Source organism: Ips typographus, linkage group LG14 (genome assembly GCF_016097725.1).
Source record: "Ips typographus isolate SLU linkage group LG14, UJ_Ityp_2.0, whole genome shotgun sequence".
NCBI lineage: Eukaryota > Metazoa > Arthropoda > Insecta > Coleoptera > Curculionidae > Ips > Ips typographus.
This window is the reverse complement of record NC_138435.1, coordinates 3,409,894-3,437,430: the sequence shown is the minus strand read 5'-3', so window position 1 is coordinate 3,437,430 and position 27,537 is coordinate 3,409,894. Positions and strand designations below refer to the sequence as shown.

General features: G+C 42.0%; 1 protein-coding gene across 3 annotated transcripts in view; it reads left to right on the top strand.

Moving 5' to 3' along the window:
• LOC145737516 (uncharacterized) overlaps positions 1-27,537 on the top strand; it is a 100,586-nt gene that overhangs the window by 67,773 nt on the left and 5,276 nt on the right. For all 3 annotated transcript variants that reach the window (XM_081992219.1, XM_081992220.1, XM_081992221.1), the window contains exons 2-3: positions 7,138-7,402; positions 12,506-12,874. In XM_081992219.1, coding sequence (XP_081848345.1) covers positions 7,139-7,402; positions 12,506-12,874 — 633 coding nt within the window. In that variant the 5' untranslated portion in view covers position 7,138. The remainder of the gene's footprint in view (positions 1-7,137; positions 7,403-12,505; positions 12,875-27,537) is intronic.

The following is a 27,537-nucleotide window of genomic DNA, read 5'->3' as shown; positions in this document are numbered from 1 at the left end:
AGACTGTACTTTACTCGTAAACCAAATATGAACTAAATCAGAGTGAAAACAGGGCTGTAACAGCCCAAAATGTGCAACCCTGCAGGGAAGAATTTAAAAACCCTGTCCGGGAACGGCAAATTGGCCATAACTTCCATTCTAAACCACTTAGAATAGTAATTTTTTGACTGGTGGTAGCTCAGACTATACTTTACTCGTAAACCAAATATGAACTAAATCAGAGTGAAAACAGGGCTGTAACAGCCCAAAATGTGCAACCCTGCAGGGAAGAGTTAAAAAACCCTGTCCGGGAACGGCAAATTGGCCATAACTTGCATTCTGAACCACTTAGAATAGTGATTTTTTGACTGGTGGTAGCTCAGACTGTACTTTACTCGCAAACCAAATTTGAACTAAATCAGAGTAAAAACAGGGCTGTAACAGCCCAAAATGTTCAACCCTGCAGGGAAGAATTTAAAAACCCTGTCCGGGAACGGCAAATTGGCCATAACTTCCATTCTAAACCACTTAAAACAGTGATTTTTTGATTGGTGGTAGCTCAGACTGTACTTTATTAGCAAACCAAATATGAACTAAATCAGAGGTAAAACAGGGCTGTAACAGCCTAAAATGTGCAACCTTGCAGGGAAGAACTTAAAAACCCTGTCCGGGAACGGCAAATTGACCATAACTTCCATTCTAAACCACTTAGAATAGTGATTTTTTGACTGGTGGTAGCTCAGACTGTACTTTATCCACAAACCAAATTTGAACTAAATCAAAGGTAAAACAGGGCTGTAACAGCCCAAAATGTGCAACCTTGCAGGGAAGAATTTGAAAACTCTGTCCGGGAACGGCAAATTGGCCATAACTTCCATTCTAAACCACTTAGAATAGTGATTTTTTGACAGGTGGTAGCTCAGACTGTACTTTACTCGTAAACCAAATATGAACTAAATCAGAGTGAAAACAGGGCTGTAACAGCCCAAAATGTGCAACCCTGCAGGGAAGAATTAAAAAACCCTGTCCGGGAACGGCAAATTGGCCATAACTTCCATTCTAAACCACTTAGAATAGTGATTTTTTGACAGGTGGTAGCTCAGACTGTACTTTACTCGTAAACCAAATATGAACTAAATCAGAGTGAAAACAGGGCTGTAACAGCCCAAAATGTGCAACCCTGCAGGGAAGAATTTAAAAACCCTGTCCGGGAACGGCAAATTGGCCATAACTTGCATTCTGAACCACTTAGAATAGTGATTTTTTGACTGGTGGTAGCTCAGACTGTACTTTACTCGCAAACCAAATTTGAACTAAATCAGAGTAAAAACAGGGCTGTAACAGCCCAAAATGTTCAACCCTGCAGGGAAGAATTTAAAAACCCTGTCCGGGAACGGCAAATTGGCCATAACTTCCATTCTAAACCACTTAAAACAGTGATTTTTTGATTGGTGGTAGCTCAGACTGTACTTTATTAGCAAACCAAATATGAACTAAATCAGAGGTAAAACAGGGCTGTAACAGCCTAAAATGTGCAACCTTGCAGGGAAGAACTTAAAAACCCTGTCCGGGAACGGCAAATTGACCATAACTTCCATTCTAAACCACTTAGAATAGTGATTTTTTGACTGGTGGTAGCTCAGACTGTACTTTATCCACAAACCAAATTTGAACTAAATCAAAGGTAAAACAGGGCTGTAACAGCCCAAAATGTGCAACCTTGCAGGGAAGAATTTGAAAACTCTGTCCGGGAACGGCAAATTGGCCATAACTTCCATTCTAAACCACTTAGAATAGTGATTTTTTGACTGGTGGTAGCTCAGACTGTACTTTACTCCCAAACCAAATATAAACTAAATCAGAGGTAAAACAAGGCTGTAACAGCCGAAAATGTGCAACCCTGCAGGGAAGAATTTGGAAACCCTGTCCGGGAACGGAAAATTGGCCATAACTTTCATTCTAAACCACTTAGAATAGTGATTTTTTGACTGGTGGTAGCTCAGACTGTATTTTACTCGTAAACCAAATATGAACTAAATCGGAGGTAAAACAGGGCTGTAACAGCCCAAAATGTGCAACCCTGCAGGGAAGAGTTAAAAAACCCTGTCCGGGAACGGCAAATTGGCCATAACTTCCATTCTAAACCACTTAGAATAGTGATTTTTTTGACTGGTGGTAGCTCAGACTGTACTTTATTCGCAAACCAAATATGAACTAAATCAGAGGTAAAACAGGGCTGTAACAGCCCAAAATGTGCAACCCTGCAGGAAAAAATTTAATAACCCTGTCCGGGAACGGCAAATTGGCCATAACTTCCATTCTAAACCACTTAGAGTAGTGATTTTTTGACTGGTGGTAGCTCAGACTGTACTTTACTCGCAAACCAAATTTGAACTAAATCAGAGGTAAAACAGGGCTGTAACAGCCCAAAATGTGCAACCCTGCAGGGAAGAATTTAAAAACCCTGTCCGGGAACGGCAAATTGGCCATAATTTCCATTCTAAACCACTTAGAATAGTGATTTTTTTGGCAGGTGGTAGCTCAGACTGTACTTTACTCGCAAACCAAATATGAACTAAATCAGAGGTAAAACAGGGCTGTAACAGCCCAAAATGTGCAACCCTGCAGGGAAGAATTTGAAAACCCTGTCCGGGAACGGCAAATTGGCCATAACTTCCATTCTAAACCACTTAGAGTAGTGATTTTTTGACTGGTGGTAGCTCAGACTGTACTTTACTCGCAAACCAAATTTGAACTAAATCAGAGGTAAAACAGGGCTGTAACAGCCCAAAATGTGCAACCCTGCAGGGAAGAATTTAAAAACCCTGTCCGGGAACGGCAAATTGGCCATAACTTCCATTCTAAACCACTTAGAGTAGTGATTTTTTGACTGGTAGGTAGCTCAGACTGTACTTTACTCACAAACCAAATATGAACTAAATCAGAGGTAAAACAGGGCTGTAACAGCCCAAAATGTGCAACCCTGCAGGGAAGAATTTGAAAACCCTGTCCGGGAACGGCAAATTGGCCATAACTTCCATTCTAAACCACTTAGAATAGTGATTTTTTAACTGGTGGTAGCTCAGACTGTGCTTTACTCGCAAACCAAATATGAACTAAATTAGAGGTAAAACAGGGCTGTAACAGCCCAAAATGTGCAACCTTGCAGGGAAGAATTTGAAAACCCTGTCCGGGAACGGCAAATTGGCCATAACTTCCATTCTAAACCACTTAGAATAGTGATTTTTTAACTGGTGGTAGCTCAGACTGTATTTTACTCGTAAACCAAATATGAACTAAATCGGAGGTAAAACAGGGCTGTAACAGCCCAAAATGTGCAACCCTGCAGGGAAGAATTTAAAAACCCTGTCCGGGAACGGCAAATTGGCCATAACTTCCATTCTAATCCACTTAGAATAGTGATTTTTTGACTGGTGGTAGCTCAGACTGTATTTTACTCGTAAACCAAATATGAACTAAATCAGAGGTAAATCAGGGCTGTAACAGCCCAAAATGTGCAACCCTGCAGGGAAGAGTTAAAAAACCCTGTCCTGGAACGGCAAATTGGCCATAACTTCCATTCTAAACCACTTAGAAGAGTGATTTTTTGACAGGTGGTAGCTCAGACTGTACTTTACCCACAAACCAAATTTGAACTAAATCAGAGTAAAAACAGGGCTGTAACAGCCCAAAATGTTCAACCCTGCAGGGAAGAGTTAAAAAACCCTGTCCGGGAACGGCAAATTGGCCATAACTTCCATTCTAAACCACTTAGAATAGTGATTTTTTGACAGGTGGTAGCTTAGACTGTACTTTACCTACAAACCAAATTTGAACTAAATCAGAGTAAAAACAGGGCTGTAACAGCCCAAAATGTTCAACCCTGCAGGGAAGAATTGAAAAACCCTGTCCGGGAACGGCAAATTGGCCATAACTTCCATTCTAAACCACTTAAAACAGTGATTTTTTGATTGGTGGTAGCTCAGACTGTACTTTACCCACAAACCAAATATGAACTAAATCAGAGGTAAAACAGGGATGTAACAGCCCAAAATGTGCAACCCTGCAGGGAAGAGTTAAAAAACCCTGTCCGGGAACGGCAAATTGGCCATAACTTCCATTCTAAACCACTTAGAATAGTGATTTTTTGACTGGTGGTAGCTCAGACTGTACTTTACCCACAAACCAAATATGAACTAAATCAGAGGTAAAACAGGGCTGGAACAGCCCAAAATGTGCAACCCTGCAGAGAAAAATTTAAAAACCTTGTCCGGGAACGGCAAATTGGCCATAACTTCCATTCTAAACCACTTAGAATAGTAATTTTTTGACTGGTGGTAGCTCAGACTGTACTTTACTCGCAAACCAAGTATGAACTAAATCAGAGGTAAAACAGGGCTGTAACAGCCCAAAATGTTCAACCCTGCAGGGAAGAATTTAAAAACCCTGTCCGGGAACGGCAAATTGGCCATAACTTCCATTCTAAACCACTTAGAAGAGTGATTTTTTGACAGGTGGTAGCTCAGACTGTACTTTACTCGCAAACCAAGTATGAACTAAATCAGAGTAAAAACAGGGCTGTAACAGCCCAAAATGTTCAACCCTGCAGGGAAGAGTTAAAAAACCCTGTCCGGGAACGGCAAATTGGCCATAACTTCCATTCTAAACCACTTAGAATAGTGATTTTTTGACAGGTGGTAGCTTAGACTGTACTTTACCTACAAACCAAATTTGAACTAAATCAGAGTAAAAACAGGGCTGTAACAGCCCAAAATGTTCAACCCTGCAGGGAAGAATTGAAAAACCCTGTCCGGGAACGGCAAATTGGCCATAACTTCCATTCTAAACCACTTAAAACAGTGATTTTTTGATTGGTGGTAGCTCAGACTGTACTTTACCCACAAACCAAATATGAACTAAATCAGAGGTAAAACAGGGCTGTAACAGCCCAAAATGTGCAACCTTGCAGGGAAGAATTTAAAAACCCTGTCCGGGAACGGCAAATTGGCCATAACTTCCATTCTAAACCACTTAGAATAGTGATTTTTTTGAAAGGTGGTAGCTCAGACTGTACTTTACTCGCAAACCAAGTATGAACTAAATCAGAGTTAAAACAGGGCTGGAACAGCCCAAAATGTGCAACCCTGCAGGGAAGAATTTAAAAACCCTGTCCGGGAACGGAAAATTGGCCATAACTTGCATTCTAAACCACTTAGAAGAGTGATTTTTTGACTGGTGGTAGCTCAGACTGTACTTTACTCGCAAACCAAATATGAACTAAATCAAAGGTAAAACAGGGCTGTAACAGCCCAAAATGTGCAACCCTGCAGGGAAGAATTTATAAACCCTGTCCGGGAACGGAAAATTGGCCATAACTTGCATTCTAAACCACTTAGAAGAGTGATTTTTTGACTGGTGGTAGATCAGACTGTACTTTATCCACAAACCAAATTTGAACTAAATCAAAGGTAAAACAGGGCTGTAACAGCCCAAAATGTGCAACCCTGCAGGGAAAAATTTAAAAACCCTGTCCGGGAACGGCAAATTGGCCATAATTTCCATTCTAAACCACTTAGAATAGTGATTTTTTTGGCAGGTGGTAGCTCAGACTGTACTTTACTCGCAAACCAAATATGAACTAAATCGGAGCTAAAACAGGGCTGTAACAGCCCAAAATGTGCAACCCTGCAGGGAAGAGTTCAAAAAACCCTGTCCGGGAACGGCAAATTGGCCATAACTTCCATTCTAAACCACTTAGAATAGTGATTTTTTGACTGGTGGTAGCTCAGACTGTACTTTATTCGCAAACCAAATATGAACTAAATCGGAAGTAAAACAGGGCTGTAACAGCCCAAAATGTGCAACCCTGCAGGGAAGAATTTAAAAACCCTGTCCGGGAACGGCAAATTGGCCATAATTTCCATTCTAAACCACTTAGAATAGTGATTTTTTTGGCAGGTGGTAGCTCAGACTGTACTTTACTCGCAAAACAAATATGAACTAAATCGGAGCTAAAACAGGGCTGTAACAGCCCAAAATGTGCAACCCTGCAGGGAAGAGTTCAAAAAACCCTGTCCGGGAACGGCAAATTGGCCATAACTTCCATTCTAAACCACTTAGAATAGTGATTTTTTGACTGGTGGTAGCTCAGACTGTACTTTACTCGCAAACCAAATTTGAACTAAATCAGAAGTAAAACAGGGCTGTAACAGCCCAAAATGTGCAACCCTGCAGGGAAGAATTTAAAAACCCTGTCCGGGAACGCCAAATTGGCCATAACTTCCATTCTAATCCACTTAGAGTAGTGATTTTTTGACAGGTGGTAGCTCAGACTGTACTTTACTCGCAAACCAAATATGAACTAAATCAGAGGTAAAACAGGGCAGTAACAGCCCAAAATGTGCAACCCTGCAGGGAAGAGTTGAAAAACCCTGTCCTGGAACGGCAAATTGGCCATAACTTCCATTCTAAACCACTTAGAATAGTGATTTTTTGACTGGTGGTAGCTCAGACTGTACTTTACTCGCAAACCAAATATGAACTAAATCAGAGGTAAAACAGGGCAGTAACAGCCCAAAATGTGCAACCCTGCAGGGAAGAGTTGAAAAACCCTGTCCTGGAACGGCAAATTGGCCATAACTTCCATTCTAAACCACTTAGAATAGTGATTTTTTGACTGGTGATAGCTCAGACTGTATTTTACTCGTAAACCAAATATGAACTAAATCGGAGGTAAAACAGGGCTGGAACAGCCCAAAATGTGCAACCCTGCAGGAAAAAATTTAAAAACCCTGTCCGGGAACGGCAAATTGGCCATAACTTCCATTCTAAACCACTTAGAATAGTGATTTTTCGACTGGTGGTAGCTCAGACTGTACTTTACTCGCAAACCAAATTTGAACTAAATCAGAAGTAAAACAGGGCTGTAACAGCCCAAAATGTGCAACCCTGCAGGGAAGAATTTAAAAACCCTGTCCGGGAACGGCAAATTGGCCATAACTTCCATTCTAATCCACTTAGAGTAGTGATTTTTTGACTGGTGGTAGCTCAGACTGTACTTTACTCGCAAACCAAATATGAACTAAATCAGAGGTAAAACAGGGCCGTAACAGCCCAAAATGTGCATCCGTCCAACCTCAATGATCTGTTTTGTTCTAGAATGATCGTTTCCTGCCGGATTCAGCATCTGCAAAGCCTGATAGTGATCTGGCTGATCTGTAGCGGGGTGGCGGGGGGCGGCAGCCCCCTCTGTCCCACCTCGTGCACCTGCAAACAGGACAAGGGCAAACGAAGAATCAGTTGTTTGGCTGGCGGCATGTCGGATCCGTTGCCCGTCGGGCAAATGGATCCCCAAACGGAAATTATAGAGATTTCCGCTCCCGATGATCGTAAAAATTGGCTGAGTGTCACCTCTATATTCCAGGTAAGCGAAATGAGCGAAAACCGGACCCGAATCGGTCCATTTGGGGCGGAGATGGAGCAGTTTGAGGCAGGAAAAATGGTTTTTTTGCTTCAACAAGCCGCATTTTAAGCAGGAAAATTCTGAAAAATTGTATACGGACTGTTCGGACGTCGGGTCCCACCATGCACTTGAGAAAGTTTGAAAAAAACAAAAATTTTTTTTTTGCCGCCTCTTGCCCGCCCCCGGGGGCGGGCGGAAGTTGTGCATCCAAAAGCCTTCCCTAATATAATCCTCCATCTCAAAAATGAACCACATTCCTCATACAGTTCCTGAGATAGGGCACTTTAAGTAAAAAACTGTTTTTCATAATCTTTGTAAGTATGACGCTCCTTTTAATATTTTTCTTTTTTTGAGTTGGTCGAGTTTGGCGCCCTCTGGTGGTGTTTTACGGCATCGTATCTCAATTCTGAGCACGGCGCTGGAAAGCTCAGAATGTGACCTTTCTAATGATCTATTTACTTTTGTTGTAGCTTGGAAAATAACCGAGTTATTTGACTTTGAAATAGCGGGCGTAAAACTGCATTTTTTTTATTTTTTGAGTTGGTCGAGTTTGGCGCCCTCTGGTGGTGTTTTGCGGCATCATATCTCAATTCTGAGCCCGGCGCTGGAAAGCTCAGAATGTAACCTTTCTAATGATCCACTTACTTTTGTTGTAGCTAAGAAAATAACCGAGTTATTTGAGTTTGAAATAACGGGCGTAAAAACGCATATTTTTAATTCTTTGAGTTGGTCGACTTTGGCGCCCTCTGGTGACGTTTTACGGCATCGTATCTCAATTCTGAACACGGCGCTGGAAAGCTCAGAATGTGACCTTTCTAATGATCCACTTACTCTTGTTGTAGCTTGGAAAATAACCGAGTTATTTGAGTTTAAATTAACGGGCGTAAAAATGAGATTTTTTTATTTTTTGACTAGGTCGATTTTGGCGCCCTCTGGCGGCGTTTTGCGGCATCGTATCTCAATTCTGAACACGGCGCTGGAAAGCTCAGAATGTGACCTTTCTAATGATCCACTTACTCTTGTTGTAGCTTGGAAAATAACCGAGTTATTTGAGTTTCAATTAACGGGCGTAAAAATGCACTTTTTTCAATTTTTGGAGTTGGCCGAGTTTGGCGCCCCCTGGTGGCGTTTTGCGGCATCGTATCTCAATTCTGAGCACGGCGCTGGATAGCTCAGAATGTGACCTTTCTAATAAGCCACTTACTTTTGTTGTAACTTGGAAAATAACCGAGTTATTTGACTTTGAAATAGCGGGCGTAAAAATGAGATTTTTTAATTTTTTGACTCGGTCGATTTTGGCGCCCTCTGGTGGCGTTTTGCGGCATCGAATTTCAATTCTGAACACGGCGCTAGAAAGCTCAGAATCTGAGCTTTCTAATGATCCACTTACTTTTGTTGTAGCATGGAAAACAACCGAGTTATTTGACTTTGAAGTAGCAAGAGCATAAAACACACTTTTTGATTTTTTTGAAAAACTAGTTTTTTGCTTCTCCAAGTCGCATTTTAAGCACGAAAATTCTGAAAAAATTTGTGTGTACCACTCAGACATCGGTTCCTGCCATGCAATTGTAAAAATTTGAAAAAACCAATAATTCCAATTTTGCCGCCCCTTTCCGCCCCCGGGGGCGGAAAGGAAGTTATGCGCCTGAAAGCCCTTTCAAATACAACCCCACAACCAAAAAATGAACCACATTCCTTTTATACTTCTTGAGATAGGACAGTTTTGCCGTTCGCGGACAGTTTTTCATAATCTTCCCAAGTATGACACACATTTTATTATTTTTTAAAGTTTTAAAGGATTTTCACAAAAAATTCGTCATTTTCGGCTAAAAAGCCATTCGGTATATCAAAACGACTCCATTATAACGACTTAACCAAACACGGTTTGCCAGGAAATTAATTTAGATTAGCTTTGCGAGGTTAACAACAACAGGTGTCGGCACCTGCACAGCCTAAGCCAGGACAAACACTAGACCAGATGGATTATCCGGCTATTAAGAGGCTTGGTAAACCTGAGCTGAAGCTCCGAAAGTGGATGAGCAAACTGTACGGAGATTTGAACTGTCCGCGAACGGCAAAATTAATGTAGCCGCCCTTCTAAACCAGTTAGAGGGGTGATTTTCACGGGAGTGTTAGATGAGGGTTTTGGGTAGGTTTGTACAAAAAATCAGCTCGATTGGACCAAAAACGGGGACGTAGTGGCCTAAATTGGGCAAAATGCCAATATTAGTGTCCGCGAACGGCAAAACTGCCATAACTCTCCTTCTAATCCACTTAGAAGGGTGATTTTTTTGAGGAAATGTAGTTAAGGGTGTAAACTACCCCCACAAAAAATATCAACTTGATTGGACTGAAAACAGGGACGTAGCAACTAAAAATGTGGCACCAAGTTGGAATTTCTTGCAAAACAGTGTCCGCGAACGGCAAAACTGCCATAACTCCCCTTCTAATCCACTTAGAAAGATGATTTCTTTGAGGAAATGTAGTTAAGGGTGTAAACTACCCCCACAAAAAATATCAACTTGATTGGACTGAAAACAGGGACGTAGCAACTAAAAGTGTGGCAACAAGTTGGAATTTATTGTAAAACAGTGTCCGCGAACGGCAAAACTGTCATAACTCCACTTCTAATCCACTTAGAAGGATGTTTTTTTTGAGGAAATGTAGGTAATAGTTCAGAGTATCACCACAAAAAAATCAACATGTTCAAGCGACAAACAGAGCCGCACTCGCAGAAAACGTACAAACTCAACAAAAGCGACTGGTTGCACCCTAATAAGGGGCATTTTCCGGCCGAAATCCCCCAAAACTTCAAAGGACTAATCGATCACGTGGGCGGCAAGGGAAATACAAATTTAGAACGTTAATAAATTCGAAAAATTCCATTACAAACAACTTAATCAGTTGCCAGTTTTACGACTTGGAGCTTAAGAAGTTAACTGAATTTGGCTAATTAAATTTCACGACTGTTTCGCCCTTAAAACGGGTGGAAAATGGGTGGTTTTAATTGAAGTTTCCTGATATTTTTTGTGGGGGTAGTTTACATCCTTAACTACATTTCCTCAAAAAAATCATCCTTCTAAGTGGATTAGAACGGAAGTTATGGCAGTTTTGCCGTTCGCGGACACCGTTTTGCAAAAAATTCTAACTTGGTGCTACATTTTTAGTTGCTACGTCCCTGTTTTCAGTCCAATCAAGTTGATATTTTTTGTGAGGGTAATTTACACACTTAACTACATTTCCTCAAAAAAATCATCCCTCTAAGTGGATTAGAACTGGAGTTATAGCAGTTTTGCCGTTCGCGGACACTGTTTTGCAAGAAATTCCAACTTGGTGCTACATTTTTAGTTGCTACGTCCCTGTTTTCAGTCGAATCAAGTTGATATTTTTTGTGGGGGTAGATTACACCCTTAACTACATTTCCTCAAAAAAATCACCCTTCTAAGTGGATTAGAACGGGGGTTATGGCAGTTTTGCCGTTCGCGGACACTGTTTTGGAAGAAATTCTAACTTGTTGCCACATTTTTAGCTGCTACGTCACTGTTTTCAGTCCAAACAAGTTGATATTTTTTGTGGGGGTAGTTTACATCCTTAGCTACATTTTCTCAAAAAAATCATTCCTCTAAGTGGATTAGAACGCGAGTTATGGCAGTTTGGCCGTTCGCGGACATTGTTTTGCAAGAAATTCCAACTTGGTGCTCCATTTTTAGTTACTACGTCCCTGTTTTCAGTCCAATCACGTTGATATTTGTTGTAAAGGTAGTTTACACCCTTAACTATATTTCCTTAAAAAAATCATCCTTCTAAGTGGATTGAAACGGGAGTTATGGCAGTTTTGCCGTTCGCGGACACTGTTTTGCAAAACACCTTGTTTCTTCAAAGTGCTCTATCTCAAGAACGGTTAAAGCAATTGAGGTGATTTTTGGGGTGTGGGGTTGTGTTGGACAGGTCTTTGAGACGCACTTCTTCCGGCCGCCCCCGGGGGCGGCTAGGGGGCGCCAAAATTACGTTTTTCAATTTTACCAAATTTTTATTAGTGCATTGCAGGAACGTTGACCACAGTATCCTACATACCAAATTTGACAACTTTGACACTTAAACTGCCGCCAATCGGTGGCAAAAACCAAATATCCGGTAGGAGGAGCAAAGCTCCAAACACCTTGTTTCTTCAAAGTGCTCTATCTCAAGAACGGTTAAAGCAATTGTGGTTATTTTTGGGTTGTGGGGTTGTGTTGGGAAGGTCTTTGAGACGCACTACTTCCGGCCGCCCCCGGGGGCGGCTGGGGGGCGGCAAAATTACGTTTTCCCATTTTACCAAATTTTGATTAGTGCATTGCAGGAACGTTGACCAGAGTATCCCACATACCAAATTTGACAACTTTGACACTTAAACTGCCGCCAATCGGTGGCAAAAACCAAATATCCGGTAGGAGGAGCAAAGCTCCAAACACCTTGTTTCTTCAAAGTGCTCTATCTCAAGAACGGTTAAAGCAATTGTGGTTATTTTTGGGTTGTGGGGTTGTGTTGGGAAGGTCTTTGAGACGCACTACTTCCGGCCGCCCCCGGGGGCGGCTGGGGGGCGGCAAAATTACGTTTTCCCATTTTACCAAATTTTGATTAGTGCATTGCAGGAACGTTGACCAGAGTATCCCACATACCAAATTTGACAACTTTGACACTTAAACTGCCGCCAATCGGTGGCAAAAACCAAATATCCGGTAGGAGGAGCAAAGCTCCAAACACCTTGTTTCTTCAAAGTGCTCTATCTCAAGAACGGTTAAAGCAATTGTGGTTATTTTTGGGTTGTGGGGTTGTGTTGGGAAGGTCTTTGAGACGCACTACTTCCGGCCGCCCCCGGGGGCGGCTAGGGGGCGGCAAAATTACGTTTTCCCATTTTATCAAATTTTTATTAGTGCATTGCAGGAACGTTGACCAGAGTATCCCACATACCAAATTTGACAACTTTGACACTTAAACTGTCGCCAAACGGTGGCAAAAACCAATTATCCGGTAGGAGGAGGCAAGCTCCAAACGGTGTTTCAGACCGATTTCTGGTTGTTTCAGCGCTTCAAGCAACTGGAAGAGCTGCACATCGGCCGGTCCAACGTGCAGCAGATCGCCATGCACGCGTTCTGGGGCATTCCCAGCCTCAAAGTGCTCGATTTGAGCGCGAACAACGTGAGCGCGGTGTTCGATCACAATTTTCGCGGTCTCGTCAATCTGATCGAGCTGAATCTGGCCGATAATCGGATTGCGACGTTGCCGAGTGGCGCGTTCAAGCACTTGACCGATTTGAGGACGTTGAACTTGCAACGGAACAGGCTGACAGTGTTGGTGGCCAGGACGTTCCTGAAACTGGTCAAATTGCGCGTTTTGCGGCTTAGCGGCAACCAGTTTGAGGAATTGGATCCTGAAGCTTTTAAGGAGATCCCTGTAAGTATTCCAACCTTAAAAAACATAATTTCAACCAGGAAAAGTGCGAAAGTTGGGTCCCAATTGCTCTCATTTGAACCTCATCTAACACAAACCCAACTTTGGCCGGTAACTTTGGAATTTGATTACCTAAAAGCCCGGGCCTTTTAGGGATTAAACTACTCTAAACCAGGTTTAATTCCTGAAAATTTCAACTCGATCGGACTAAAATTGACTGTTCAACCCCTAGAGTCAGTAAGGAGGTTTGTAGCGTTAAAAACACGGGCGCAAGTCGCTTTTTTTTAGTTTTCTTTGCAGTTTGGCAATCGCGCCTTACATTTCTGCCTAGAATCAGTTAGACGGGGCCAAAAGCTACCAAGTGTGCTTTGGCAGACCACTGTAAGTTCAAAAATAACCGAGTTAGGACGTTTCTACCCCAAATGAGGTTAAAAATCTACATTTCGGCTAAATCTGGCAACTGCGCTTCCAGGATTTGGCTGGATTCACACAGAAAACTGGCAACTGCGCTTTCCAACACTCTCCAGGGTAGGCCCCCTGATTGTGTGACATTTCAAGGTCATCGATTGCATCTGTCAGGTTTGACAGGACGTCAAAAGTGAGTTGAATATTCAGCCCTTTCTCCAAGCAAAGTTACTGTGTTTTGTGGCTTTGAACCTCAATAACACCCTAATTCGACTAGATACAGGAAAAATGCTTATCAGATGATCGAAAGTAGAGGTTATAACCTTCCAAACGGTGCAAGAAAAACCGCTTCTCACCTAAGGCCGCTAGAGGGCGTCAAAGTTTACCCGGCTGTCCTCCCGAGTCTAGTTGAGGCAGTCAAGGGATAGCATTTAACCGGATAACTTCAAAACGGTTAAAGGTATCAAGTTGAAATTTTAGGTGTGGTAGAACAGCCCCAGAAGACAACTTTTTGTATTCTTGGCTTTTTCTCGTACAAAGCGTCGTTTTGGAGTAACTTGGATTTGATCATTTAGCCCCTCTAAAAGTGGGGAAATTGCCACTTTCTGACTCTCCCCGGGCCAGTTTGGCAACGCTGCTTCCCAGCAGTGTGCGCGGTTGCCAAGTGGGCTTTACAAGCTTTAAATTTCTCCAATAAATTCAACTAAAAACTGCGGTCTTTCCTAGGACATTTGCTAGAAAGTTAACCAATAACAGCGTTTTGGACGTTAAAGACACAAATGAGGTTTCACTCAATTTTTTAGGAAAAACTAATTTTTTTTTAGGTTAAGTGGCTGTGGTGGCAACAGGGCAAGTCCTGAAAACTACCTGGTTAGGAAATTTGGAGAAGCAAGGTGGTTTCAGGTTGCTAGAGCTCTACCACACTGATGTTAAGAGGGTTATCTGGACAGGAGGTTTAATTTCAAGTCCAAAAACTGATTTAACCTTGCCTAGTCAACAATTCTGTTTAGTGCTTCCAGGGTAGCTTGAGCTGCTCTACATTTTTGGTCTCTTGTCATTTTGCCGTCAGAGGTCGCGTTTCTGAGTTACAGAGTTTTTGCAGTTTCCGCCAGGAACCTCAGAAAGGGTTGGCAGGTAGACCAGCCCAAACTGTTACACCCTCAATTCTGGTTTAAGGCGGGAAAGTTACCTCCCCTGGAGGGTCCCAGCCTCGACTAAAAAAAGTTTCAAATTTCTGTCAGGTTGACCTGTCAAAAAATGTCAAAAATGCAATTTTGCCCGATCGGGCTGAAATTCGGGTGAGTAAGTCTTTTGACCTCTCTGAAGACAGTTGTCGCACTTAAACTAGTTTACAAAGGAAAAAATTTGATTTCCAGACAATTTCTTGAGTTTAAAGTCTCAAAAACCACTTTCTGAGTCTGTCTTTCTGAGATATGGTACAAAACGTGCTCTTACACAAGGAAAGTTGTACTGTAACTCGGTTATTTAGACACCAACAGGGTGATTCAATATACCAATGGAAAGCCCTTGAAATTCTCTACAAATTACTATTTCTGAGGTTTTTCCGTAAAAAGCACTGGGAGGGAGTTAGGCGCCATTTTATTGCCCCACCTTCCACAAACGTGGAGGAGGTTGTCAGTAAAAAGCAATTTTCCTCAAAAAACGGTGCGTCGCACGCCAAAATGCCAAGAATCAAAAAAGATGCGCCCTGGCCTGCGCTATTGCACCCAATTTTTTTTGAATTAAAAAAAAGTCGCATAACCGAGTTATTGACTTAGAGAGGAAAATTAGGGAAGTTGTAGGGAAAAACGCCTGGAAATCCAGGGATTTTGCGCTTAAAAAAACACTTGGCAACACTGCATTCACTTGAACCGGCTCGCACAACTAGGTTTGTTGGGTCAATGGAGTAAAATTAAGAAATTACAAAAAAAAAAAATCGAGCGGATTTAGATCGGGTGGGCGTACAGGCCATTACAGAAACTGTTTGATGTTTAAAACCTTATAACTCGGTTGTTTTAAGGGTTAGAGGGTTCGTTCTTTCACTCTTTGAAAGCCCTTTAAATCCTTAAGACAATCTTTAATTAGGTATTTGTTCGAAAAATGCCAGGGAAGAGAGTTATTTGCGATTTTTCAACTTTTGCCACCAACTACATTAGGAAGTAGTTGCTTACCAACCAGCTTTTCCCTCAGTACTCCCCAGGTTTCAGAGGGATTCCAACCAAACTTTTTCTGGATACTGCCACAACTCATTTCTGTTCCCACTCAAAAATCCACAACAACCCAACAACCTGTTTCGGCAGGAAAAATTATCAAAACTCACGTCTGCTTTGTTTAAGAGCAAAACAAATTGAAACCCTCCTACTAAGGATTTACGGGCTCTTGCAAGTTTCCGACAAGTTCCCAGATAAGAGCAAACGATTGTTAGACTGTGATAATGCCTGATTGCATTTAAAACAAGTGCCAGCTGATCCCAAACGCTCTAAATTTGCGTGCCAGAGCGGAAATGGAGGATTTACTAATGAACTTGCTGCAATACAACGGCGAGAATGGATTGAAACAATACCGGGAAAGGTAACAAGATATTTTGATGCTACACTAGTGCGTTTGCCTTGTCGAACAGGCTTTGTAACGGTTTTTACGCGAAAACGGCAAAAAAATAGGTTCTAGTATAAGTTGGTGGGAAACTAGTAAACTTCATCACTCCAGCGGACAAGTTTTTCTGGGATTTTTAGGAAACGAGTTGACGGATGTCTTTGAAACTCTTAGGGTTGATGGAACTGTCTAAAAGACGTCTTTTGTGACTCTTGAGTTTTTTTTGTGGGACGCACCGTTAAGCCGCAAAACTCTGCCACACCTTGGTGAGGGGTTCTAGCGCTAGCACGCTGAAAGTAATTGTCACAAACTGACCTCACCTAACTTAATCCGCTAATCCGTTTAGGGGATCTGGAGTAACTTGAGCTCCTCTACATTTTTGGTGTCTTGTCATTTTTCTGTCAGAGGTCGCGTTTCTGAGTTATGCAGGTTTGACAGCTTCCGCCAGGAACCTCAGAAATGGTTGGCAGGTTGACCAGCCTAAACCGTTACACCCTCAATTCCGGTTTAAGGGGGAAAAGTTACCTCCCCTGGAGGGTCCCAACCACCACTTAAAAAAGTTTCAATTTTTTGCCCGGTTGACAAGTTTCGACCTGTCAAATATGTCAAAAATGTCACTTTGTCCGATAGGGCTGAAGTTTGGGTAACTAGGTCTTTTGCCCCCTCTGAAGACACCTGGAGCACAAAAATTGGGTTAGGGCAGAAAAAACCTGATTTCCAGACAGTTTTCTGGTTTTGCGTGTCACAGTCCAGTTGGCAGAGCAAAGTGTCTAGAAAACTGTCTTTTTTTGATATTTTGTGGGTAAAATTGGTTTAGTGGCAACAGGGCAAGTCCTGGAAACTATCAGGTTAGGAAATTTGGAGAAGTAGAGTGGTTCCAGCAACGAAAGAGCTCTGCCACACCTTGCTAAGTGGGTTATCTGGAGAGGTTTTAAATTAATGTCCCAAAACTGACTTAACCTAGCTTATTGAGCAATTCTGTTTAGTGCTTCCTGGGTAACTTGACCTTCTCTACATTTTTGGTCTCCTGACATTTTCCCGTCAGAGGTCGCGTTTCTGAGTTAGGGAGTTTTCGCAGTTCCCACCAGAAACCTCAGAAATGGTTGGCAGGTTGACCAGCCTAAACCGTTACACCCTCAAATTTGGTTTAAGGGGGAAAAGTTACATCCCTTGGAGGGTCCCAGCCACAACTAAAAAAAGTTTCAATTTTTTGCTTGTTTGACAAGTTTTGCCCTGTCAAAAAATGTCAAAAATGCAATTTTGTCCGATTGGGCTGAAATTCGGTTTACCAGGTCTTTTGCCCCCTCTAAAGACAACCTTAACCTTAAAATTGCTTTTATAAAACTAAAAGATCAATTTTCAGGTACGCGGAACTCTGTTTGTACGAATGGAGTTTAATTACTCTCGCAGCTAAAGCCAAAGAGCAAAGTGCCATTCCTTGATAGTTTTAAAACGAACGTCGCAAGGATTTTAATAATGGATGAGTCCTAATGCCTTGTCCACTCCTTATCAGCTTAAAAGATTAGTCCGGGACAACCTTTGCGACCGTTTAGGGATGATTTACTTGCAAACGGAAGCACGATAATTCCTGGACTAGACTGGAAGTCACTCAGTCACACTTTTACCAGCTACGGTCCTGTACTTTGAGTGATTTTAATGAAATGCTGGTTTATAGATTGCCAAGATTCCTGGCTAGTTTTGGTGCAAAAATCATAAATTTAATTCTAGTGGTTTTGGAGATATGAATTTTTTAATTTGGTTTTGCTTCTAACGGATGTTTGGGCCCTCAAGTGGTGGGGTGACACTTTTGCCCGTTACGGCCCTGTACGTTAACGAATCTCCGTGAAACTGTCAGGGTTACTAGAACAGTCCAAGACGCGTGTTTTATCATTCTTGACTTTTTGCTGTAGGACGCATCGTTAAGCCGCAAAAGCTCTGCCACACCTTGGTAGGCAGTCTGTGAGCGAAGACTTTTAAATTCACTGTCACAAACTGACCTAACCAAACTTTTTTCGAAAATCCGTTAAGAAAAGCTATAGTAATTTGACCTCCTCTACATTTTTGGTCTCTTGACATTTTTCCGTCAGAGGTCGCGTTTCTGAGTTATGCAGGTTTGACAGCTTCCGCCAGGAACCTCAGAAATGGTTGGTAGGTTGACCAGCCTAAACCGTTACACCCTCAATTGTGGTTTAACGGGGAAAAGTTACCTCCCCTGGAGGTTCCCAACCACCACTCAAAAAAGTTTCAATTTTTTGCTTGGTTGTCAAGTCTCGACCTGTCAAAAATGTCACTTTGTAGGTTTTGTTTGTCACAATCAAGCTGGAAGAGCAAAGTGTCCAGAAAGCTGTCTTTTTTTATTTTTTATGGGTAAAATTGGTGTAGTGGCAACAGGGCAGGCCCTGGAAACCATCTGGGAAAGAAATCTAGTGAGGAAGGTGCTTTCAGCACCGCAAAAGCTCTGCCAAACCCTGGTAAGGGGGTTACTAGGAAAGGAGCTTTAAATTCATGTCCAAAAACTGATTCAACCCAACTTAATCAGCATTTCTGGTCAGTGCTTCCCGGGTAACTTGACCTCCTCTACATTTTTGGTCTCTTGTCATTTTCTTGTCAGAGGTCGCGTTTCTGAGTTATGCAGGTTTGACAGCTTCCGCCAGGAACCTCAGAAATGGTTGGCAGGTTGACCAGCCCAAACCGTTACACCCTCAATCCCGGCTTAAGGGGGAAAAGTTACATCCCCTAGAGGGTCCCAACCACAACTAAAAAAAGTTTCAAATTTTTGTTAGGTTGACCTGTCAAAAATGTCAAAAAATGTCAAAAACTCGACTTGGTCCGATTGGGCTGAAATTCGGGTTACTAGGTCTGTGGCCCCCTCTAAAAACAACTGTAGCACAAAAATTGGGTTAGGGCAGAAAAAACCTGATTTCCAGACAAATTCCTCAATTTGAGACAGAAAAACCAACTTTAAACACAATCAACCGGAAATTGTATCCAATTAGAACACTTCCCGGCCTCATCGCTCTGTCTAGACTATTACAGGCACCTGGATCGATATTTCGTTAGTTCGCACAAACATATTAGAGAGCAGACTGTACGTCTACGCCATATATAAAATATTTGCGCCCATAAATCCTCATATTGGCTCGTTTTCCAATTTTTTTGGTTTCTAGCGCGCAGCGGGTCCATTTCCATTACCAAACAGGATGAATTAACCATATTTTTTGTCAAATTAAGTAAAAACCTGACAATCGTACTCTCTGAAATTATGAAATGTTACGTTAACCAAACAGCTTTCGTCGTTGAATTTTTATTTCGAGTTACACACAGTAAATAGAAGGCGAGTCTTCCGGATCGCTTCGCCTTTTCCGAATTGCACAAACACTCAAAAAACCTTTATATAATCTCCCCGTAAGCTTTTACGTACATGCAGAGAGGAAAACATTCGCATTTTACGGTCGCGCAAGCCAAACAACTTTATTAAATTCGGTTATCGACTGTTTTGGAGTTTATTCGGGACATTGAGACCCCTCTGGAAGGAAAAAAGTTTTAGGAAAAATTGTTATTTTCCTTAAATTAGATTATTTTTGCAGTTTCGTGCAAGAAAATTTGGTTTTTTTTCCTGTGAGAAAAGTTTTTCTCTCAGAAAAACAATTTTAAGGCTAGAGTTGTCTTTGGAGGAGGCTAAAGACCTGGTAGACCGAATTTCAGGCCAATCGGACAAAATTGCATTTTTGACATTTTTTGACAGGTCAACCTAACAGAAATTTGAAACTTTTTTAAGTTGTGGTTGGGACCCTCCAAGGGATGTAACTTTTTCCCCTTAAACCAGAATTGAGGGTGTAACAGTTTAGGCAGGTCAACCTGCCAACCATTTCTGAGGTTCCTGGTGGGAACTGCGAAAACTCCATAACTCAGAAACGCGACCTCTGACGTGAAAATGTCAAGAGACCAAAAATGTAGAGGAGGTCAAGTTACCCAGGAAGCACTGACCAGAAATGCTGAATAACTTAGGTTGAATCAGTTTTTGAACATGAATTTAAAGCTCCTTTCCTAGTAACCCCCTTACCAGGGTTTGGCACAGTTTTGCGATGCTTAAAGCACTTTTTATCTCCAGATTTCTTTACCAGGTGGTTTCCAGGGCCTGCCCTGTTGCCGCTACACTAATTTTACCCAAAAAAAAAAAATCAAAAAAGACAATTCTCTGGACCCTTTGCCCTGCCAGCTTGACTGAGACACGCGAAACCAGAAAACTGTCTGGAAATCAGTTTTTTTCTGTCCTAACCCAATTTTTGTGCTCCAGGTGTCTTCAGAGGGGGCAAAAGACCTACTAAACCAAATTGCAGCCCAATCGGACAAAGTGACATTTTTGACATTTTTGACAGGTCGCGACTTGTCAACCAGGGAAAAATTTGAAACTTTTTTTAGTTGTGGTTGGGACCCTTCAAGGGATGTAACTTTTCCCCCTTAAACCAGAATTAAGGGTGTAACAGTTTAGGCTGGTCAACCTGCCAACCATTTCTGAGGTTCCTGGAGGAAGCTGTCAAACGTGCATAACTCAGAAACGCGACCTCTGACAGAAAAATGACAAGAGACCAAAAATGTAGAGGAGGTCAAGTTACCCAGGAAGCACTAAACGGAATCGTTGATTAAGTTAGGTTAAATCAGTTTTTGGACATGAATTTAAAGCTCCTTTCCTAGTAACCCCCTTACCAGGGTTCGGCAGAGCTTTTGCTTTGCTGAAAGCACCTTCCTCTCCAGATTTCTTTACCAGACGGTGTCCAGGGCCTGCCCTGTTGCCACTACACCAATTTTACCCACAAAAAAATAAAAAAAGACAGTTTTCTGGACACTTTACCCTGCCAGATTGACTTTGACACACAAAACATGAAACTTGTCTGGAAATCGGTTTTTTTCTAACCTAACCCAATTTTTGTGCTCCAGGTGTCTTCAGAGGGGGCAAAAGACCTAGTAACCCAAATTGCAGCCCAATCAGACAAAGTGACATTTTTGACATATTTTGACAGGTCAAAACTTGTCAAACAAGCAAAAAATTGAAACTTTTTTTAGTTGTGGTTGGGACCCTTCAAGGGATGTAACTTTTCCCCCTTAAACCAGAATTAAGGGTGTAACGGTTTAGGCTGGTCAACCTGCCAACCATTTCTGAGGTTCCTGGAGGAAGCTGTCAAACCTGCATAACTCAGAAACGCGACCTCTGACAGGAAAATGACAAGAGACCAAAAATGTAGAGGAAGTCAAGTTACCCTGGAAGCATTAACCAGAAATGTTGATTAAGTTAGGTTGAATCAGTTTATGGACATGAATTTAAAGCTCCTTTCCTAGTAACCCCCTTACCAGGGTTTGGCAGAGCTTTTGCGAGGCTGAAAGCACCTTCCTCTGCAGATTTCTTTACCAGGTGGTTTCCAGGGCCTGCCCTGTTGCCACTACACTAATTTTACCCAAAAAAAAATCAAAAAAGACAGTTCTCTGGACACTTTGCCCTGCCAGCTTGACTGGGACACGCAAAACCAGAAATTTGTCTGCAAATCGGTTTTTTTCCAACCTAACCCAATTTTTGTGCTCCAGGTGTCTTCAGAGGGGACAAAAGACCTAGTAACCCAAATTGCAGCCCAATCAGACAAAGTGACATTTTTGACATTTTTTGACAGGTCGCGACTTGTCAACCAGGCAAAAAATTGAAATTTTTTTAAGTGGTGGTTGGGACCCTCCAGGGGAGGTAACTTTTCCCCCTTAAACCGGAATTGAGGGTGTAACGGTTTAGGCTGGTCAACCTGCCAACCCTTTCTGAGGTTCCTGGCGGAACCTGTCAAACCTGCATAACTCATAAACGCGACCTCTGACAGGAAAATGACAAGAAACCAAAATTGTAGAGGAGGTCAAATTACTATAGCTTCCCTTAACGGATTATCGAAAAAAGTTTGGTTAGGTCAGTTTGTGACAGTGAATTTAAAAGTCTTCGCTCACAGACTCCCTACCAAGGTGTGGCAGAGCTTTTGCAACTTAACAATGCGTCCTACAACAAAAAGTCAAGAATGATAAAACACGCGTCTTGGATTGTTTTAGTAATCCTGAAAGTTTCACGGAATTTTGTTAACGTACAGGGCCGTAAGGGACAAAAGTGTCACTCAACCAGTTGAGGGCCCCAACAACGGTTAGAAGCGAAACCAAATTTAAAAATTCATATTTCCAAAACCACTAGAGTTAAATTTATGATTTTTTCACCAAAACTAGCCAGGGATCTTGGCAATCTATAAACCAACATTTCATTAAAATCACTCAAAGTACAGGACCGTAACTGGTTAAAGTGTGACTGAGTGACTTCCAGTCTAGCCTAGGAATTATCGTGCTTCCGTTTGCAAGTAAATTATCCCTAAACGGTCGCAAAGGTTGTCCCCGACTAATCTTTTAAACTGATAAGGAGTGGACAAGGCATTAGGACTCATCCATTATTAAAATCCTTGCAACGTTCGTTTTAAAACTATCAAGGAATTGCACTTTGCTCTTTGGCTTTAGCTGCGAGAGTAATTAAACTCCATTCGTACAAACAGAGTTCTGCGTACCTGAAAATTGATCTTTTAGTTTTATAGAAGCAATTTTAAGATCAGGGTTGTCTTCAGAGGGGGCAAAAGACCTGGTAAACCGAATATCAGCCCAATCGGACAAAATTGCATTTTTGACATTTTTTGACAGGTCCAGACTTGCCAAGCAAGCAGAAAATTGAAACTTTTTTTAGTTGTGGTTGGGACCCTCCCAGGGATGTAACTTTTCCCCCTTAAACCAGAATTGAGGGTGTAACGGTTTAGGCTGGTCAACCTGCCAACCATTTCTGAGGTTCCTGGTGGGAACTGTGAAAACTCCCTAACTCAGAAACGCGACCTCTGACGTGGAAATGTCAAGAGACCAAAAATGTAGAGGAGGTCATGTTACCCAGGAAACACTTAACAGAATTGCTCAGTAAGCTAGGTTAAGTCAGTTTTGGGACTTTAATTTAAAACCTCTCCAGATAACCCACTTAGCAAGGTGTGGCAGAGCTCTTTTTTTGCTGGAACCACTCTACTTCTCCAAATTTCCTAACCTGGTGGTTTCCAGGACTTGCCCTGTTGCCACTAAATCAATTTTCCCCTCAAAATATCAAAAAAAGACAGTTTTCTAGACACTTTGCTCTGCCAACTGGACTGTGACACGCAAAACCAGAAAACTGTCTGGAAATCAGGTTTTTTCTGCCCTAACCCAATTTTTATGCTCCAGGTGTCTTCAGAGGGGGCAAAAGACCTAGTTACCCAAACTTCAGCCCTATCGGACAGAGTGACATTTTTGACATATTTGACAGGTCGAAACTTGTCAACCAAGCAAAAAATTGAAACTTTTTTAAGTGGTGGTTGGGACCCTCCAGGGGATGTAACTTTTCCCCCTTAAACCAGAATTAAGGGTGTAACAGTTTAGGCTGGTCAACCTGCCAACCATTTCTGAGGTTCCTGGAGGAAGCTGTCAAACCTGCATAACTCAGAAACGCGACCTCTGACAGAAAAATGACAAGAGACCAAAAATGTAGAGGAGGTCAAGTTACCCAGGAAGCACTAAACGGAATCGTTGATTAAGTTAGGTTAAATCAGTTTTTGGACATGAATTTAAAGCTCCTTTCCTAGTAACCCCCTTACCAGGGTTCGGCAGAGCTTTTGCTTTGCTGAAAGCACCTTCCTCTCCAGATTTCATTACCAGACGGTGTCCAGGGCCTGCCCTGTTGCCACTACACCAATTTTACCCACAAAAAAAATAAAAAAAGACAGTTTTCTGGACACTTTACCCTGCCAGCTTGACTGAGACACGCAAAACCTGAAATTTGTCTGGAAATCGGTTTTTTTTCCAACCTAACCCAATTTTTGTGCTCCAGGTGTCTTCAGAGGGGGCAAAAGACCTAGTAACCCAAATTGCAGCCCAATCAGACAAAGTGACATTTTTGACATTTTTTGACAGGTCAAAACTTGTCAAACAAGCAAAAAATTGAAACTTTTTTTAGTTGTGGTTGGGACCCTTCAAGGGATGTAACTTTTCCCCCTTAAACCAGAATTGAGGGTGTAACAGTTTAGACTGGCCATCCTCTCAACCATTTCTGAGGTTCCTGGAGGAACCTGTCAAACCTGCATAACTCAGAAACGCGACCTCTAACAAAAAAATGACAAGAAACCAAAAATGTAGAGGAGCTCAAGTTACTCCAGATCCCCTAAACGGATTAGCGGATTAAGTTAGGTTAGGTCAGTTTGTAACAATTACTTTCAGCGTGCTAGCGCTAGAACCCCTCACCAAGGTGAGGCAGAGATTTGCGGCTTAACGGTGCGTCCCACAAAAAAAAGTCAAGAGTCACAAAAGACGTATTTTAGACAGTTCCATCAACCCTAAGAGTTTCAAAGACATCCGTCAACCAGTTTCCTAAAAATCCCAGAAAAACTTGTCCGCTGGAGTGATGAAGTTTACTAGTTTCCCACCAACTTAAACTAGAACCAATTTTTTTGCCGTTTTCGTGTAAAAACCGTTACAAAGCCTGTTCGACAAGGCAAATGCACTAGTGTAGCATCAAAATATCTTGTTACCTTTCCCGGTATTGTTTCAATCCATTCTCGCCGTTGTATTGCAGAAAGTTCATTAGTAAATCCTCCATTTCCGCTCTGGCACGCAAATTTAGAGCGTTTGGGATCAGGTGGCACTTGTTTTAAATGCAATCAGGCATTATCACAGTCTAACAATCGTTTGCTCTTATCTGGGAACTTGTCGGAAACTTGCAAGTGCCCGTAAATCCTTAGTAGGAGGGTTTCAATTTGTTTTGCTCTTAAACAAGGCAGACGTCAGTTTTGATAATTTTTCCTGCCGAAACAGGTTGTTGGGTTGTTGTGGATTTTTGAGTGGGAACAGCAATAAGTTGTGGCAGTATCCAGAAAAAGTTTGGTTGAAATCTCTCAGAAACCTGGGGAGTACTGAGGGAAAAGCTGGTTGGTAGCCAACTACTTCCTAATGTAGTTGGTGGTAAAAGTTGAAAAATCGCAAATAACTCTCTTTCCTGGAATTTTTCGAACAAATACCTAATAAAGGATTGTCTTAAGGATTTAAAGGGCTTTCAAACAGTGAAAGAACGAACCCTCTAACCCTTAAAACAACCGAGTTATAAGGTTTTAAACATCAAACAGTTTCTGTAGTGGCCTGTACGCCCACCCGATCTAAATCCGCTCGATTTTTTTTAGTAATTTCTTAATTTTACCCCATTGACCCAACAAAGCTAGTTGTGCGAGCCGGTTCAAGTGAGTGCAGTGTTGCCAAGTGGTTTTTAAGCGCAAAATCCCTGGATTTCCAGGCGTTTTTCCCTACAACTTCCCGAATTTTCCTCTCTAAGTCAATAACTCGGTTATGCGACTTTTTTTTTATTCAAAAAAAATTGCGTGCAATAGCGCAGGTCAGGGCGCATCTTTTTTGATTCTTAGCATTTTGGCGTGCGACGCACCGTTTTTTGAGGAAAATTGCTTTTTGCTGACAACCTCCCCCACGCTTGTGGAAGGTGGGGCAATAAAATGGCGCCTAACTCCCTCCCAGTGCTTTTCACGGAAAAACCTCAAAAATAGAAATTTATAGAGAATTTCAAGGGCTTTCCATTGGTATTTTGAATCACCCTGTAGGTGTGTAAATAACCGAGATACAGTACAATTTTCCTTGCGTAAGAGCACGTTTATGGTACAATCTCAGAAAGACAGACTCAGAAAGTGATTTTTGTGACTTAAACTCAGGAAATTGTTTGGAAATTAAATTTTTTTCTTCGTAAACTAGTTTAAGTGCTCCAACTGTCTTCAGAGAGGTCAAAACACTTAGTAACCCAAATTTCAGCCCTATCGGGCAAAATTGCATTTTTGACATTTTTTTGACAGGTCAACCTGACAGAAATTTGAAACTTTTTTTAGTCGAGGCTGGGACCCTCCAGGGGAGGTAACTTTCCCGCCTTAAACCAGATTTGAGGGTGTAACAGTTTGGGCTGGTCTACCTGCCAACCCTTTCTGAGGTTCCTGGCGGAAACTGCAAAAACTCTGTAACTCAGAAACGCGACCTCTGACGGCAAAATGACAAGAGACCGAAAATGTAGAGCAGCTCAAGCTTCCCTGGAAGCACTAAACAGAATTGTTGACTAGGCAAGGTTAAATCAGTTTTTGGACTTGAAATTAAACCTCCTGTCCAGATAACCCTCTTAACATCAGTGTGGTAGAGCTCTAGCAACCTGAAACCACCTTCCTTCTCCAAATTTCCTTACCAGGTAGTTTCCAAGACTTGCCCTGTTGCCACCACACCCACTTAACCCCAAAAAAAATTAGTTTTTCCTCAAAAATTTGAGTGAAACCTCATTAGTGTCTTTAACGTCCAATAAGGCTGTTTTTGGTTAACTTTCCAGGAAATTTGGTGGTTTACACACTCTGTGATGGAGTGTAACGATTTTCTCTATAGAGTGACTGAAAAAAAAACCTGGAAAATCCCCAACAAACGTGGAAATTCAAATTGAATTCGCAAAAGTGAAAAATTACACTTTTCCAGCCAAATCCCTCCATCCGTGACAATGAGACGCACGTAGATCCGCTAGATTTGAATGATATTGAAATAATACACTCATAAGCTGGATAAAGGGAATTATCCTAATCCCCTGACGAATAAATGAAAAATCGGGCATAAGGGAGGGAAGGGAACAATCCATATTAGGTGGGAATACAGTGAGTTTCTGCCACTAAAACCACTTTACAAAGCAAAACAGGTTAAAATTACATTTTTTAGTTGAATTTATTGGAGAAACTTAAAGCTTGTAAAGCCCACTTGGCAACCGCGCACACTGCTGGGAAGCATCGTTGCCAAACTGGCCCGGGAAGAGTCAGAAAGTGGCAATTTCCCCACTTTTAGAGGGGCTAAATGATCAAATCCAAGTTACTCCAAAACGGCACTTTGTACGAGAAAAAGCCAAGAATACAAAAAGTTGTCTTCTAGGGCTGTTCTACCACACCGAAAATTTCAACTTGATACCTTTAACCGTTTTGAAGTTATCCGGTTAAATGCTATCCCTTGACTGCCTCAACTAGACTCGGGAGGACAGCCGGGTAAACTTTGACGCCCTCTAGCGGCGTTAGGTGAGAAGCTAGCCCGGTTTTTCTTGCACCGTCTGAAAGATTATAACCTCTACTTTCGATCATCTGATAAGCATTTTTCTTGTACCTAGTCGAATTAGGGTGTTATTGAGGTTCAAAGCCACAAAACACAGTAACTTTGCTTGGAGCGGGGGCTGAATATTCAACTCACTTTTGACGTGCTGTCAAACCTGACAGGTGCAATCGATGACCTTGAAATGTCACACAATCAAGGGGCCTACCCTGGAGAGTATTGGGAAGCGCAGTTGCCAGTTTTCTGTGTGAATCCAGCCAAATCCTGGAAGCGCAGTTGCCAGATTTAGCCGAAATGTGGCTAAAAAGTGGATTTTTAACCTCATTTGAGGTAGAAACGTCCTAACTCAGTTATTTTTGGACGCACGGTATGCTGCAACAACTCCCCAGGTTGCTATTGAAGCCCCCTAACTGTTGCTCCAAACTGGTGAAGCGTTGTTGTCAAATCTTTCTCGGCAGATTCAAAAAAGTGATATTGTC